This window comes from Lonchura striata, chromosome 30 (genome assembly GCF_046129695.1).
Source record: "Lonchura striata isolate bLonStr1 chromosome 30, bLonStr1.mat, whole genome shotgun sequence".
Lineage (NCBI taxonomy): Eukaryota > Metazoa > Chordata > Aves > Passeriformes > Estrildidae > Lonchura > Lonchura striata.
In genome coordinates, this window is record NC_134632.1 from 4045221 (window position 1) to 4060195 (window position 14975).

Below are 14975 nucleotides of genomic sequence, written 5' to 3' on the forward strand. Positions count from 1 at the left end.
GCTGTGGGAAGGAAAAAGAGATGGACAAGGGTGGGAGTTACTTTCACAATTTTATTTATATCCCCTCTCCCCAGTAGTGGAGTTCTGTAGCTCTATTCCTTGTGCAAGGATTTCTCCTTCAGATTTCCCACACCATGCAGGAAGGAATTGTGTTTGTTCCATCATAATAATAAAATCTGTCCACAAAAGCTGTAAACATTATTTTTTAGAGTCTTTTGTTACTGTCTCCTTCAAACACACACACACACACACACACACGCACACACACACAGTTTTTGTATCAAAGAATTTCTGGGTGACCTTTGACGTCCAGTCCCTGACTCAAACTCACATTTTTTTTTCTTTTTTTCTTGGTTTTTTTTTTTTTTTTAAGCAAAAATCCCTTGATGTGAATGCTTTTTGTGGCTGATACCTGACAGAGTCATCTCATTCCCACACTTCCAGTCCAGTGGAGCCTCTCTCCTAGAAAATGCGTGGAAAATTCCCTGTTATAACCCCACAGGGATGTTAAAGCTCGGTGAGGTGCGGCTCTTGCTCTGAACACGTGCACAGAGAATCCCGAGCAGGGCACTGGGAATGTTGGAGGGTGTTTTTCCCTCCCACCTGAGCAGGAGCAGGAAGGGAAGCTCCAAAGGGAAGCTCCATCTGTTCATTCCTGCCTCAAACCCCCTCCTCCCGCTCGGCTGTGGGGCGAGCATCTCCTGGTTTATCATTAAGACTCTTCCCAAGCAATGCTTTCTTTGGCTCACAAATAATCAAGGACAGCAGTAAAACCAGAAAGCAAAATATATCTTCTGCTGGATGGCAGAGAGAGCAGATTCTTCCAGCTCTCTGCTTTCCACGCTTCAGTTCAGTGACAACACATGGAGAGTTTTCAGCACTTCCCGATTTTTCTGTGCCACATCCAGCGGCCGGAGGGTCCCACACAGCTGATCCCAGGTGGGATTTTCAGGGCTATCAGTCATTAGGAAATCCAGGCCGTTTCACAGAAATTCTCACTTCCCTTCCAACAGGTTCTGAAGGATTTTGATGAGGTTCTCCAAGCCAAAAATGTAACCATGGTCCGGCCCATCATGCGGGGTGGGGTTGGGGTTGCTTTTGGAGCCTTTGAAGGTGGTGTGGGCAAAGTCTATCATCCTCACATCCACCCTGGAGGGGTTCGTGCCCTGAGTTTTTGGGAAGGAGAGGTGTTGATCCGCACTCTCCTTGTGCTCCTGCCCATCGTAAATGATGAGGAGGGAGCTGGAGTAGAACCTGTAGGAGCTTTGCTTCCTGATCACCGCCAGCAGGGCCTTGAGGCGCAGGATGATGGGCTCCAGCAGGTCGGTCCTCAGCTGGTTCCCGTTGCACAGGAACTGCCGCAGCGTCTGCCGGAACCCCTCCGCAGAGAGCTTCCTCCCGTAGTATTTGTCTTTGCACAAGAAATGACCCGTGTCTGCCTGGTAAACCTGGAAGGGAACAGAGGAATAATCCATAAAATCATCCTGAGTTGTGAGGGATTCACAAATGATGCCCTAGAGATAAAGATTTTAGCATCTATATTTTTCAAATCCTGCGCTGTATTAGTGCATAACTTTAAACTTCATATAACTACTTTGGTAGTTAACACTTGGCACTGACACACTTTGGTCAGACAAAACAATTCCCCCGGGCCTGGAACCCAAGGACATCCTACAGCCTCAGGCCCTGAAAAGTATAAACAAAAGTGAGTTGGGGAGGAGCAAACTGAGGGTCTATGACTTGATTAACTGAAGCTGTAATTGGAGAATTAACCCCTGATATGCAAATAGACCAAACTCATATCTGTCTGAAAAGTTTGTGACCATCTTCTATCTTGGGTGTAGCCTTTGGGAGGCTTCTGGCTGCCCAAGGTGTATCTATTAATTTTAATAAATACCCACTTTATTCTCTTAACTCTGTCTAGCCTCTGTTCTAGGTAGCCACTCCAAGGATCAATATGACCACTGAAGTTCAACTCTGTCTGTTTGAGGATACCAGAGATCAGAAAAAGACATGGGGTTTGACTTTATATATTTTGCTTTATATTCTATTCTCATTACTGTCAAATTATTCTTCAGGCAGGGTTTTGAAACCTGTTTGAGAAATAATGAGAGAGGGAAACGTGTGGTTTGGGTTTCCAGGAGGAAGGATGGGGATTTCCAGCAGGAGAAATTTAGTTCAAAATGAACCCCTGGCTCTCACAGCTCAGTGAAAGCACAAGTGAGGCAATGTGGTGCTTTGGGGTTTTTCCATGCAGCAGCCAAGAGCTGAGCAGGAATCTGTGTGTAAAAGCAGCTTCTCAGATGGGGTGAAGGGTTCCAGCTGCTCACACGGGTGGCAGTGGCATAGAGAAAGGGTCACCCTAAATGTGCCACTTTTGACACCCTCTCTGAGAGGACACAGAGCCGAGCAGCTGTGAGAATCCTTAAAATCAGAGGGTTCTTCCTAATATTTTGCTAGATACACTTTTCTGTAGTTAGGGAGTTATTCTATCCAAGGGTTAATACACAGACCATTGTTCTATTTGTCCCCAATTTCTACTTCTTAAATAATTTTTCTTCTGACAAATCTTAAGGCTACTGCTTAACTCTAACAGCAGTTCTGCTGTTTCTGAGGTGTGTCTTTCGCAGCTTTTCCAAAACCTTCTGATTTTAACAATTCCCACAAGTGGCCACTTTTTACAGCCCGTTTTTGAGGGGAAAAGAGAATAAAACTGCTTCAATTCACATCAGCCAAGAACCCCTGGAGATTCCAGCTTGCTTCCAAGGGAAGAACCAAGGGGGGAACCAACAACAACAACAACAACAACAAAAAGCACTTAAATCCCGAGGGGATGGAGGCTTTACCTGCATCCCACAGATGCGCACGCCCAGCGACGCCGAGGTGCTCTGCTCACACTTCTTGATGTGCCGGGCTTTCTTCTCCTCCGAGGCGTCATCCCCGTGCTGCCGAGTGCCCATCTTCAGGTCCAGGATGCAGGGATAGCTGTACTTGGACACCACGTTCTCCAGCAGGAGAAACTCTGAGCGCGAGTGAAGGCAAACCCAAGACTTTTATATTCTAATTGAAAGAGGCCTTAAATCAAAGCAACTGCTGACACTCTCCATAACAGCTCACAACTGTAATGAGACTTTCTCAGCCAATTTCTCCGACGTGTCATTGCTATGGGCCTCCTGCTGCCAATTCCAGTTAATTTACTGTACTACAGCCCTACCAATTAAAGCCCCGGCAGCTCCATTCTCCAGTGACACCGTAGCCCTGGGCTGTCACTCTGACACCTTCCCTAGGTGCTGAGCTCGCTCCGGTGGGTGGGGGAAGTTGTTAAACTCTATTACTCACATGACTGGTGGGTAATGAAGTGTAATAGGAAAATAAAAGGCGAGGCAGCTGCTAATTCCTGTATAGTTGTGTTTTTAAATGTACGCCAAGGGGATCTTTGACTTCTGCTGAGAACTCTTTATGGGAAATGTTTTTTTTTATTCTTTCTCTTTTATTTTTTTATAGAAGATAACAGAGAATATTCCCTATTTTCCCAGAGTCTGTGCAGAGGAGGGGATGCATCCCGCTGCAATAAACCCTACACTGATTCCCAGCTGTTATCTGTGGCCAGGACTGTGCTGGAGGGGAGAGAGGAGAAAGGATACGATGAAGTTTGTTCTCATTGTGCTTGGAGGACATGCGGTTCAGGTGCTGCCGGTGACAGTGCAGTCCCCAGGGGTTGTAGCTCTTCCTTTCTGCCTGCTTCCCATTTGCATCTTCCAGAAGGGAATCTGTGTGGTACTGAAGGTCTGTCCTCAAAAGCATCTTCCCAGGGCAGCTAGACAAAGCACACAAAGGGACACATCAGGTTTATGAGCTCCAGAGGAGAATATTCTCTTCCCCATTTTATTTTTTCCTGTAGAGCCTTAAACTTGATAAGGTGGATTTTCAGGGACTCTCAAAGGAACCATATTGATCATGTCCAACCTGCAGAGATCCTTTGTTACTCCATAACAGTAATTTTCAGAAAGCCAGCTATTGCTGCCTGCCAATACTTTTTTTTTTTCATTATAATTTAAAGTGTGCTGGCTCCCTTAAAAAGTCATTCACAGCCCCAGCTGCCAGGGATCTCTATTTATCCAACTAATGGGCACAGCACAGGCAAATGCTCCAACAATGGGAATGATTCCCAATTTGGAAGGGCTGGCTCCAAGCAGGGGAGGGAGGGAAAGATTGATGAGAAGATCTGTTCTCCTTGGGTGGTCATTCTTTGGTCTTGCTCATCCCAACTCCACCACTCCCATCTCTCCAAAGGCAGCAGGAATATTCCACCTCCAGTCCCAGGTGGCCCAGGGCTGCTCTGAGCCAGTTTGGGATGAAGGATGTCCTGCAGAAAACCTCTGTGAGGCAGAGGTGCTGGGAGCACTGGGGGCCTTCCTGGGAGAGCTCTTCCCTGGGCTGGGCTGGGCTGGGCTGGGCTGGGCTGGGCTGGGATGGGATGGGCTGGGATGGGATGGGATGGGATGGGATGGGATGGGCTGGGATGGGATGGGATGGGATGGGATGGGCTGGGATGGGATGGGATGGGATGGGATGGGATGGGATGGGATGGGCTGGGATGGGATGGGATGGGATGGGATGGGATGGGATGGGATGGGATGGGATGGGATGGGATGGGATGGGATGGGATGGGATGGGATGGGCTGGGCTGGGCTGGGCTGGGATGGGATGGGCTGGGATGGGATGGGATGGGATGGGATGGGATGGGATGGGATGGGATGGGATGGGATGGCACTGAAGCCCCTCTGCTGCCAGCAAAGGGACATTCTGTGCTCAATGAGTGTTCTCCCTCTCCTGGAGCCTGCTGTGCTCCAAGGAATGGGGTTTAGAGCAGAACTTGAGGCAGATATTTGAGCAACAACATCCCAGATCCACCTCACTCTGTCCCCAAACTGGGGAAGAGCAGAACCACACACACAGGGCTTGGCTCTGCTGTTCTTCACCTTGGGTGGCTCCTACTTTTGCCCTAAACTCACAGCTGGACCACCAAACCCATCCCATCCCATCCCAACCCATCCCAACCCCATCCCAACCCATCCCATCCCATCCCAACCCATCCCAACCCCATCCCAACCCATCCCAACCCCATCCCAACCCATCCCAACCCCATCCCAAACCCATCCCAACCCATCCCAACCCCACCCACGTGGCAGATGCCAGCCAGGAGGGTGGCAGGGAGTGACCGACCCTCACCTGTCTTTGAAGGTCTTGGTGACCTGGGTGTGGCTCCACTTGCACCTGTGCCACAGGGTGACGGCGGGGTCGCCGCCGGCGCTGTCCAGGCGGCCGCAGCCGTCCGGCTGGCCCAGGCCAGGGCTCGCAATCAGGGTCAGGTTGCCCAGGCTGTCCTTCTTGAGGTGCACGGACACGATGCCTGGACAGAGGGGAAAACAAACGAGACAGAGATGAGCCCGTGGGGTATCACCGAGGCCTGGTGCAGTAGATAGGGACAGGTGAATGGAAGATCTCGGGATGTGACGGAAAGTAAGACTCTTCCCCCTCACCCTGTAATATGTGATCCATTACCCCCAAGACATGTAACCCCACCTAACCCAGTAGTTTTCCACTCCTTACTAATCCCAGAAGACCCTACCTCCTTCCTTTGATGTAGCAAAGTCCCCCTTGACTATTTAACCCCATGAGATAAGATAATAAACACCATTTCACCGTCCACCACGTTGGTGTCTGTGCGTGTCGGTGGCCCGAGTGGCCGGGCGAGGCCGGGCTGCCGTGCTGTTCCTCAAAACCAGGTCACCTTGCCTTCACAGCCTGGCCACCACCTGGCCACCACCTGATGTTTTGGTGGCCTTTTACTGATCCCACTCTGATTTCAAGCCCAATAAAGCATCATTAGGCTGAGACCTGGGGAAACACTCTCAGCATTTTCAAGTGCTCCCCCTCTCAAGGCTCAGTTTGAAACCTGCCTCCTCTGAACCCCACATTCCTTTGTCCCCCACCCCTCTGAGTTCTGCTGTGACCCAGAGAAGCCTAGGAGCTCTCAGCTTATTTGTCACATGGGATTTAAGTGCTTTTTAAAGACAGCACATGGCTGGAAACACTTTTCATTGGCAGGAAGCAAAGACAGGGTTGGGGACAAGGCGTTTTCCAAGGACACCCAGCGTGCCAACAGCTTCTTTTAGTTGGAGAGCCCCAGGAGCAGGGCAGGGATGTGGCCATGGGCTGGCAGCGCTGCCCACACATTGTCATGGTTGTGCCCTTCCCCCAGCACCAAGAACCAGCTCCTAAATATCCCATGGGGGGCTGGAGTGTCACACATCCATGTTTGTACCCGACAGGGACCAGGACTGTGACCGGAGGTTATTTTTTTCCACCCTGAGTGCTTAAAACACCATTCTGCATTTGAACATCGCAATTTTCCCTGACTCTGACAGGAATCACAGGGTTCAAATGCCAGCCAGTCCAGCACGGATTTAGCCCAACACGAGCCCATCCCTGGCACGGGGCCGGCTGTGTGCTGGTCTCAAGTGACAGCGCAGGAATGGCCACGGAGCTCACTGCCGCCGGCTCTGCCCTTTCTGGGAAAGGCTGATAACGCCAGCCCGCTCCCACAGCTCTGCCACGGCTCCCTGAGCCTCCTCAGAGCACAGCCTGAGGCTGCACCATGGGAAGTTTAGGTTAAATATTTAAAAAAAAAAACAATTATTCGCTGAAAGAGTGGCTGGACACTGCAGTTGTCTGCCCACGGAGGTGGTGTGTCACTGTAGGGAATAATTTGCATTGACTTTATGATTGCAAAATTGATTAATTGGTTTATTATATCATCTTATACTATGTTATACTATATTTATTATTAAGAAAATTAGTAACCCTTACAGCCAGACTGATCCAGCTTGGACGTAATTGGTTAATCCATCTAAACACCATCCAGTGTCCAATTAAGAAATCACCCTTCGGTAAGCAGGTGCAACAAGTGGAGATAAGATAAGAATTGTTTCTCATTCTTTTCTCTGATCTTCTCACAGCCTTCCCCAGGAAAATGCCTGGAGAAGTCTGTGCCTGCTCTCTGTGGCCAGAGCTGCTGCGGAGTCACCGTGCCTGGATGTGAGTAAAAAACCCTGGACGTGGCACTCGGTGCCGTGGTTTAGCTGATGAGGAGGTGTCAGGTCAGCTCGTGGTGATCTCAAAGCTCTGTTCCAGCCTGGTTCATTCTGTGATTTGGGGCTGGGGGGCTGCCAGCTCCCAGAGAGGACAGGGACCAAGGACAGGGACCAAGGAGAGGGATCGAGGACAGGGAACGAGGAGAGGGACCAAGGACAGGGGCCAAGGACAGGGGCCAAGGACAGGGAACGAGAAGAGGGAACAAGGACAGGGAATGAGGACAGGGAACGAGGACAGGGACCAAAGACAAGGGCCAAGGACAGGGAATGAGGACAGGGACCAAGGACAGGGAATGAGGACAGGGACCAAGGACAGGGACCAAGGACAGGGTCCAAGGACAGGGAACAAGGACAGGGGCCAAGGACAGGGAATGAGGACAGGGACCAAGGACAGGGAACAAGGACAGGGCAGTGGGACCAGCAGGAAGAGCCCAGCTGGGGGCATGGGGAGCTGGGCTGGATCCAGCTGTGCCCAGGGCATCCTCACGGGTGTTCTGGGCATGTGGGGAGATGATCTCAGCAGCTCCACAAACAGTCCTGCTCTCCCAGGCAGAGGTGCCAAAGCCAAAAAAGGTGCAAAGCCCCTCCTCTCCATTTCAAGTGCAATTCCAGTGAGCAAACATGGAGCAGAGGCTTTGCCTCCTGCGCCTGCCAGGTTCTGCTGCCTCAGGGATTTCCCCACCTGAACTGTCCCTGCAGCCACCCCATTGGACTGGGGTGCCCATCCCTCCCCGGGCCCTGCGCCCCAAAACCTCGGGGTTGGATGCTTTTCCCTCCCCACAGCCATTCCTGGTCCCTTCTGCTGTACAATCAGCATTATTGTGAACAGGCTGGGTTAAATGGGCTGGCTGTACACAGAGATGGGGGGGATCTACCCAGGCTGCTCTGCTGAGGGGCTGCAAACCTTCACTAGGGGAAAAAGCAATATTTGCATCCCTCCCAACCCTCTGTGGTGAGCTCAGGGAGTTCCATCTTGCTCAGGCTCCAGCATTACCTTTTCCCTGAGTCCTATTCTTAAAAAAATCCATATTTCTGAGAGCAAACAGATCTCCTCTCAGCCTGGATGACTGCTTCACATTTTCAGGGGATGTAGACATGAAAAAAAAAAAAAAAAAAAAAAAAAAGCGCCAGCGTGTCTTTTCCCTAAATCAAAGCATTTTTCATTTAAAAAAGTCACTGGGAGGCAACCAGAGCCCTTGATTGTAAACACCATAACCTTAAAAACTGTCCCAGTTCCTGCCTGCAGTCAGCAGGGCTGTGCTCATTTGCATAGTGCTGACAGGCTGGCCCCAAAAAACTTATATATAGCGTGAAAGTAAGAATTGTTAAATATCAGCCATTAATATGAAAATTAATGGGGAGATTTTCAAAGGCGAGAACCGAGCGTTAAATTGGAAGGGAATGTGATCCTCTCCCTCCTCCCAGCTGGAAATTCAGCTCTCAAAAAACCTACAAATCAGCCTGAAATGTGTTTTTTTTTGTTTGCTGGGGGGATCCCACAGGGGTTTGCAGGTGTCCTGCCGTGACCTGTGTGTGGCAGATAACCCCCAGAGCTGCTCCTGTGCTGCATCTCTCCAAAGGCTTTGGGTGCCTGTCTGAGCTGCCTTTGGTGTCACTGACACCCCAGCGCCCCTCCTGCTGCCACCAGCCAGGAGCCAGAGGGTATTTCTGGGTGCTGTCACCACGCTGGAGTCATCCCAGAGGCTCTCAGGAGGTTTCATTCTGTAACTCTGCCCTCGTGGGTTTATTTTGGTGTTTACAAGCACATTCATCTCTACTGCCCGGGGCGCTGGGAGCCTGAGCACAACTGGGCTGGAAAACAAGCCCAGCATCCCGCTGGGAGCTCAACTGGGACACGGCAGGGCCTTCAGAGGGGATAAAAGTCAGTCCCAAGGTCACCAAAATGCCTGATGTGGGCGAGGTGAGCAGCAAAAGCCACGGGCTCGGGGTGAGGCTTGAATGATATTTGATCCCCATTGTGGAGAATGCCATGGTTATTGCACGGGTGTCACCATTGCACAGTGTCACCATTGCACAGAATGTCATCATTATGTAACGGTCCCAGGGCTGTTCCCACAGCCCAGAAATAGAGATGAGCTACGTGGCTACGTGTGGATGGAGCCACCAGGATCATCCCCCTCATCATCCTCACAGGAAAGTGTTCCAGCTCTTTAATTACCTGGCAGCAGGGCTGGGACAGCCAGGAGAGGAATAAACATCTGAGCCCAATGCCAGATTGGAGAATTGCTATTTAATTACCCTCCATCATAAAATTCTCTGGGATTTGAAATAGGAGAAGAAAAGACACAAAGGTTTGAATAACAAGGGCACCCCTGGCCTGGTTAAACTGGGACTGTTTAATGGTTTTATCAGTGAGGGCCCGGTGCTGCAGCACCAAACCCCAGCTCCTGCCAGAGGAAACCGCTCCGAGGAAACTTTTCTCCCTTAAGCATATTTTTAATATTGTCCCATAAATCTGCAGAGGCCCCTGACTTTCTGGGAAAGGGAGAGATTGGGCTGGAAGCACATTGGAGCCGTGGCTGACTGAGCTCTTTGCTGTAACGCCGAAGGACCAAGAGATATTTTAAGTTTTTACGTGACAACCGAGCTTCTCGCCTCCCCCAAAAGCCAGGGTCGGGAGCTTTATGAGCAGCACAAGCCTGGCAGTAAAAGCAGGAAATACTGAAGGAATAAGAAAGAGAAGGGAGGGAGGATGTCTTAAAAAACGCTGGTGCTGCTCTCCCAGTGCTGCTTTCCAGGGGCCGAGAGATTCAGCTGGGAATGGGAGTCAGGGATGGGGCAAGCAGGAAAATCCCTCTGTGCCTGGCAAAGCCTCACCTGCAGCAGCTGGGGATGCTTTTTAGGGAGCTGAGAGCTCTGTAGCTCCCCTTACCTTTGTACTGAGGCGTGAACTGCCTCATGGCCAGGGGCAGGGACTCGTAGAAGCTCAGCTCCTGCGACACCAGGGGCTTGCAGACGGTGTGCTCGTCGTAGGTCAGCATGCTGCTGTGGCCGCCCACCTGGTGCACGAAGGGCTGCAGGAGCACGGCGGCCCTGGGCTCCGCAGTCTGCCCCACCATGGTGCCAGGCACAGCCCGGGGGGCTCCAGCAGCACACGGAGCTGGGACACGCAGCCTGGCACGGGCAGGGCCGGGCCGCTTTTCACCCACTCTGGTGTTTCCCCCGCGCTGGGTTTTCCTCCGCGCTGGCCTTGCGCTAAGGGAATCTGCAAAACAGAGGGGTGAAGGAGTTAGAGGAGAAGGGTCACCCAGCAGCTGGGTGGGATGAGTCTGTCAGCGCTCAGGGGCTGGCAGGGAGCCCCAGCCTGACACAGAGTCCAGGAAAGGCCCAGTTTTGATCTGCTGGGGACAAGAGACAGAGATCGGAAGAGCTGTGAATTAAAGCCGTGGCCTCATCGATGCAGCAGGATTAACACACTGCACCGATGCTGTGAAACACCCCCAGCCTGTCCCAGTCCTTCCCTTGGACTTCCCCTGCACAGCAGCGTTGCTGCAAAGCCCCTGCAAGTCCCCAGGCACTCCCTTGCTCTACAACAATTCCTGAACCTTCCAAAGAAACCTCAGCCTGGGACATTCCCTGTCACTGAACACCGGAGCAGCAGCAGCAGCATTTCATTCCCAAAGTGACACACACAACCAGGGGGATGTGGATGTGTCACAGCAGCACCCACAGGGCTCACACCCAGCTTTTCACCCTGACCCCTGATTCCAGAAATTCCTCCTTGATTCTGACAGCAGCAAGGCCCAACTCCAAAGCAGCAGTGTAGGAAAATCACGGAGCACATCCGTGGTGCATCCCCAGCAGCAGCCACCAACACCTGCTCCTTCCCCCATCCCTCACAGGAAACCCACGGATGGCTCGTGGACATCAGGAATTTAATCCCACAGGCACCAAGGATGACGAAAAGGAGCTGATGTTGGTGCTGGAGCAGCCTGGCTTCACACCAGAGATGGACACTGCACATGCCAGACTCACAGGGATGGGGAGAAAAAGATTAAAATCATCATTTGAGGACAGGATGGGGAGAAAAAGATTAAAATCATCATTTGAGGACAGGATGGGGAGAAAAAGATTAAAATCATCATTTGAGGACGGGTCCATGGCAGCAGAGGCCCTTTCTCCTGATTGCTCCAGCTTCAGCACAGCCTGGGGAGGGTTGCAGAACCCCAGTGCCAGGGACAACGATGCCTTTGCAAGACCCAGTTCTGCCAGGAGAGCCTCCAGGTGAGCAGCTGCCCCCCCGGCAGCCCCACGGGGCAGGTGAGACCCAGGCAGCGCTGTCACCCCTCCTTGTGCAGGAGCCAGGTGCTCTGTGCAGGAGATATAATTCACACCATTTCCAATATGATAGATGCGATATTGAATATTTGTTGGAGTATACACTTTGATTAGGAGTCCCTCCACCCCCCCGGCGAGACCGGGTGTATTTTGGAAACTGATTTACAAGTAAGGAGGTGCAACTAGGCCAGGGATGGGCCATATCTGGAGAGATACAGGGACTCCAGGAACTGATCATCACGTGAAGGACCCGAGATGGATCTCATGGAAATCCTCGGGAAGATCCCGAGATGGATCTCATGGAAATCCTCGGGCAGATCCATGTGAATGCAGCATTCCCATAAATTTCATCAAGGGATTCACCAACTCCTGACACTGAATTGTTCTTCCTCATCACCAAAAAAGAAAATCTTATTAACCTATGGGCTCTGAATGGAAGAAAAGACTGACTGCCGAAATCTTGGCCTCAGGCGGAATTTTCCCTATAAAAACCGCTTGTGCCAGGATGGAGGTGTGGGCATGGAGGAAACCTCTGCTGGGGCTGACTCCTTGTGGCACACCCAGGGCTGACCCCGGGCTCGGCTCTGTTCTTTCCTTGTGTCTGCCTAGATAGAATTGGATTGCAAAATAAATATTTTATTTGTTCATATTAATTTGGACAAATTGTCATTCATAACACAGGGAACAGCAGAGGGGTGCTGGCAGCTCCTGGAGGCACCTGGAGCTCCCCACGGTGGGCGAGGGCTCTGCGGGAAGGGCTTTGACCATTCCCCATCCTGCAGGAAGGATCAGAGCTCAGGAGTTGGATCCTTCTGGGTCCTTCCCAACTCGGGATATTCTGTGATGCTCAAACCAAGCCTGCCCCTCCTGCTGGGATTAACCCCCGAGGGAGAAGCACCCGGCGGAGGCGCTGCTTGGTTTCCCACCTGGAGCGGAGGGATGGAGCGGGCTGAAGGCAGGGAAGAGCCGCTCCCACCTCCGAACGCTCCTTTATCCCCGCCAGGGTGGGGTTTTCCCCCTCCAATTATTCCTCCTCGGAGAGGAATTCCTGCTCTACAATTACCTTTCCCGGAGGAACAAAGCCAGGCCCCCGAGCCGAGCGCTTTCCAGCCGGGAAGAAAGCGGCTCCTCGGAGCTTTCCTGGGCGTTAATAAAAGCATTTTGTTAAGTTGTGGCATTTTAAAAAGAGGATTTTCTGCCTCAGGAGCCGCAGGTTTGTTGTGGTTTGTTTTGTGTGGCTTTGCCCTCCCCCCTTTCCTTCCATCCTTAAAAAGAAGGAGAAAAGCCAAAAGCAAGCGGATTTGTCATAACACCTCTTTGGAGCAGGGAACAACACGACTTAAATCCTTTTCGTGCTTCTGAGACAGTCCAAGGCTCAGACTCAGCTGCCTCAACCCCCTGACAGCTCTGGCAACCTTAGCATTGCAGAGGGAACTGGGGGAAAAGCATCCACAGCTTGATAAAGCTCCCGAATGTTTTCTCCCAAGCAAAACTCGGAGCAGGATTTGCAGTAGGAGAAGGAGGTTCTTTTCTGGGAGTTTCTGCTCATCCATTCGGAGCAGATAAATGTTCCTGTGAACACTGAGCTCCCCTGAAACAAGACACTGGAAATAAATCACTTCCACTGGCTCAAGGTATCGCAAATGCCAGGAGATATTTATGTCACTAAAAATACACGGAATTGCAGATAAATCAAGACCCTCCAAGAAAAACCAGAATCTGTCAGTGTTTTTTCCCCAGCTACAGGAAAAGCAGCTCAGGTGGTGCAGGTGGAGGTGAGCCAGGAAATGTTGGGGAAGGAGGATGTGGAGAACATTCCTCTGCATAGAAGAGAAATATTCCATTCTCCAGGAAGGGGATGGGGCTTTGCAGAAAGCATGGGAGGTGTCCCTGCTCCTGGCAGGGCTGGAGCTGGGTGAGTTCTGCCCCAGTGCTGGGGACAGCGCTGCTCCCCTGGCACCGTCACCTCCCACCCTGCTCCCAGGCAGGGCCAAGTGTCAAAGCAGGCTCAGTGAAAGGGGTTGTGCATCCCGACTCCAAACCGAGCCAGAAGGAACTGGGCAGGTTCCATTCGCTAATTTTTGAATGGCACCTACTCCTATCCCATCCCATCCCATCCCATCCCATCCCATCCCATCCCATCCCATCCCATCCCATCGACTCCCCCCGATGGGAATGCACAGCTGAGCTGAGTCCTTGTGGCAGGAACAGCCAGGAATGTTAAAATGCAAAATCCCTCTACAAAGCAGAGCTCTGTGACAGCCCGGTGCTCTCGGGGTCCCCTCGTGGTCACCTCCCCGCTCCAGGAGCATCCCAGGGCTCCGAGGTCGGGTTCCCCGCGGATTCTTCGCTCCATAGAAAGGCAAGAAGAGGACGTGGCTGAGATGTGTGCGGGCACAGCTCCCGGGGCTGCAGCTCACCCGGAGCCAGGCAGCCCTGCCCGGAGCCCCGGAGCTGGGACCTGCTGCCACCAGGGACACGGTGCCACCACAGACACAGTGGCACCACAGGCACAGTGCCACAAGGGACCCAGTGTCACCACAGACCCAGTGTCACCACGGGCACAGTGCCACCAGGGACCCAGTGCCACCACAGACCCAGTGCCACCATAGACTGAGTGCCACCATGGGCACAGTGCCACCACGGGCACAGTGCCACCACAGACTGTGTGTCACCACAGACCCAGTGCCACCAGGGACCCAGTGCCACCACGGACATGGTGCCACCACGGACATGGTGCCACCAGGGACCCAGTGCCACCACAGGCACAATGCCAACACGGACACAGTGCCACAAGGGACCCAGTAACACCAGAGAACCCAGTGCCACCACAGACCAGATGCCACCACAGAGCCCAGTGCCATCACAGATCCAGTGCCACCAGGGACACGGTGCCACCACAGACTGAGTGCCACCACAGGCACAGTGCCACCAAGGACCCAGTGTCACCACAGACCAGCTACCAGCACAGAACCCGGTGCCATCACAGACCCAGTGCCACTACGGACATGGTGCCACCACAGACCCAGTGCCACCAGGGTCCCAGTGGCACCACGGGCACGGTGCCACCACAGACCCAGTGCCACCACACCCTGCAGAAAAGGGCACAGGTTCCCTCACCCCCCTGCCCACTTTCTGCCCTCCACAGCACCTCCCTCCCCTCCTCCCAGCCCAACGCTTTCCAGCCATGCCACCAGCACGATGGAGAACCGAGAGCCACCAGCTCCAGGGCGACTGCAGAGATTGCCAGCAGCCCCGAGCGCCGTCCCTGCTGCTCCCATCCCTGCCAACATCCCAGCCACCTCCAGAGCCGTGCCCACCCTGCCCCGGGAGCTCACCCGGGGGTGCAGGAGAGCGCCGGGGGCTGCGGAAGCTCGGGGCGCTGCCGGGGCCGGGCTCCTCGCTGCCTCTCGCTGCAGCTCCAGAGGCAGCAGTGAGGGAACATTTGGGCATGGCCCGAGTGCGTCGGCGCTGGCAGGAGCCCGGAATGCCCAGCTGACATTCCAGCAGGAGCGGCCT

The 14975-nt window shown here is 52.8% G+C and overlaps 1 protein-coding gene across 1 annotated transcript; it reads right to left on the reverse strand.

The window, feature by feature from the left end:
- Window positions 1–374: 374 nt before the first annotated feature.
- On the reverse strand, window positions 375–14907 carry IP6K3 (inositol hexakisphosphate kinase 3). The gene is made up of 6 exons (XM_021542618.3): window positions 14795–14907; window positions 10051–10383; window positions 5233–5413; window positions 3645–3817; window positions 2847–3022; window positions 375–1448 (listed from the first exon to the last, which is right to left on the reverse strand). Exons 2-6 carry the CDS (start codon window positions 10235–10237, stop codon window positions 996–998), a joined length of 1170 nt encoding a protein of 389 aa, XP_021398293.3. The 5' UTR covers window positions 10238–10383; window positions 14795–14907; the 3' UTR covers window positions 375–995.
- Between the last annotated feature and the right edge of the window lie 68 nt (window positions 14908–14975).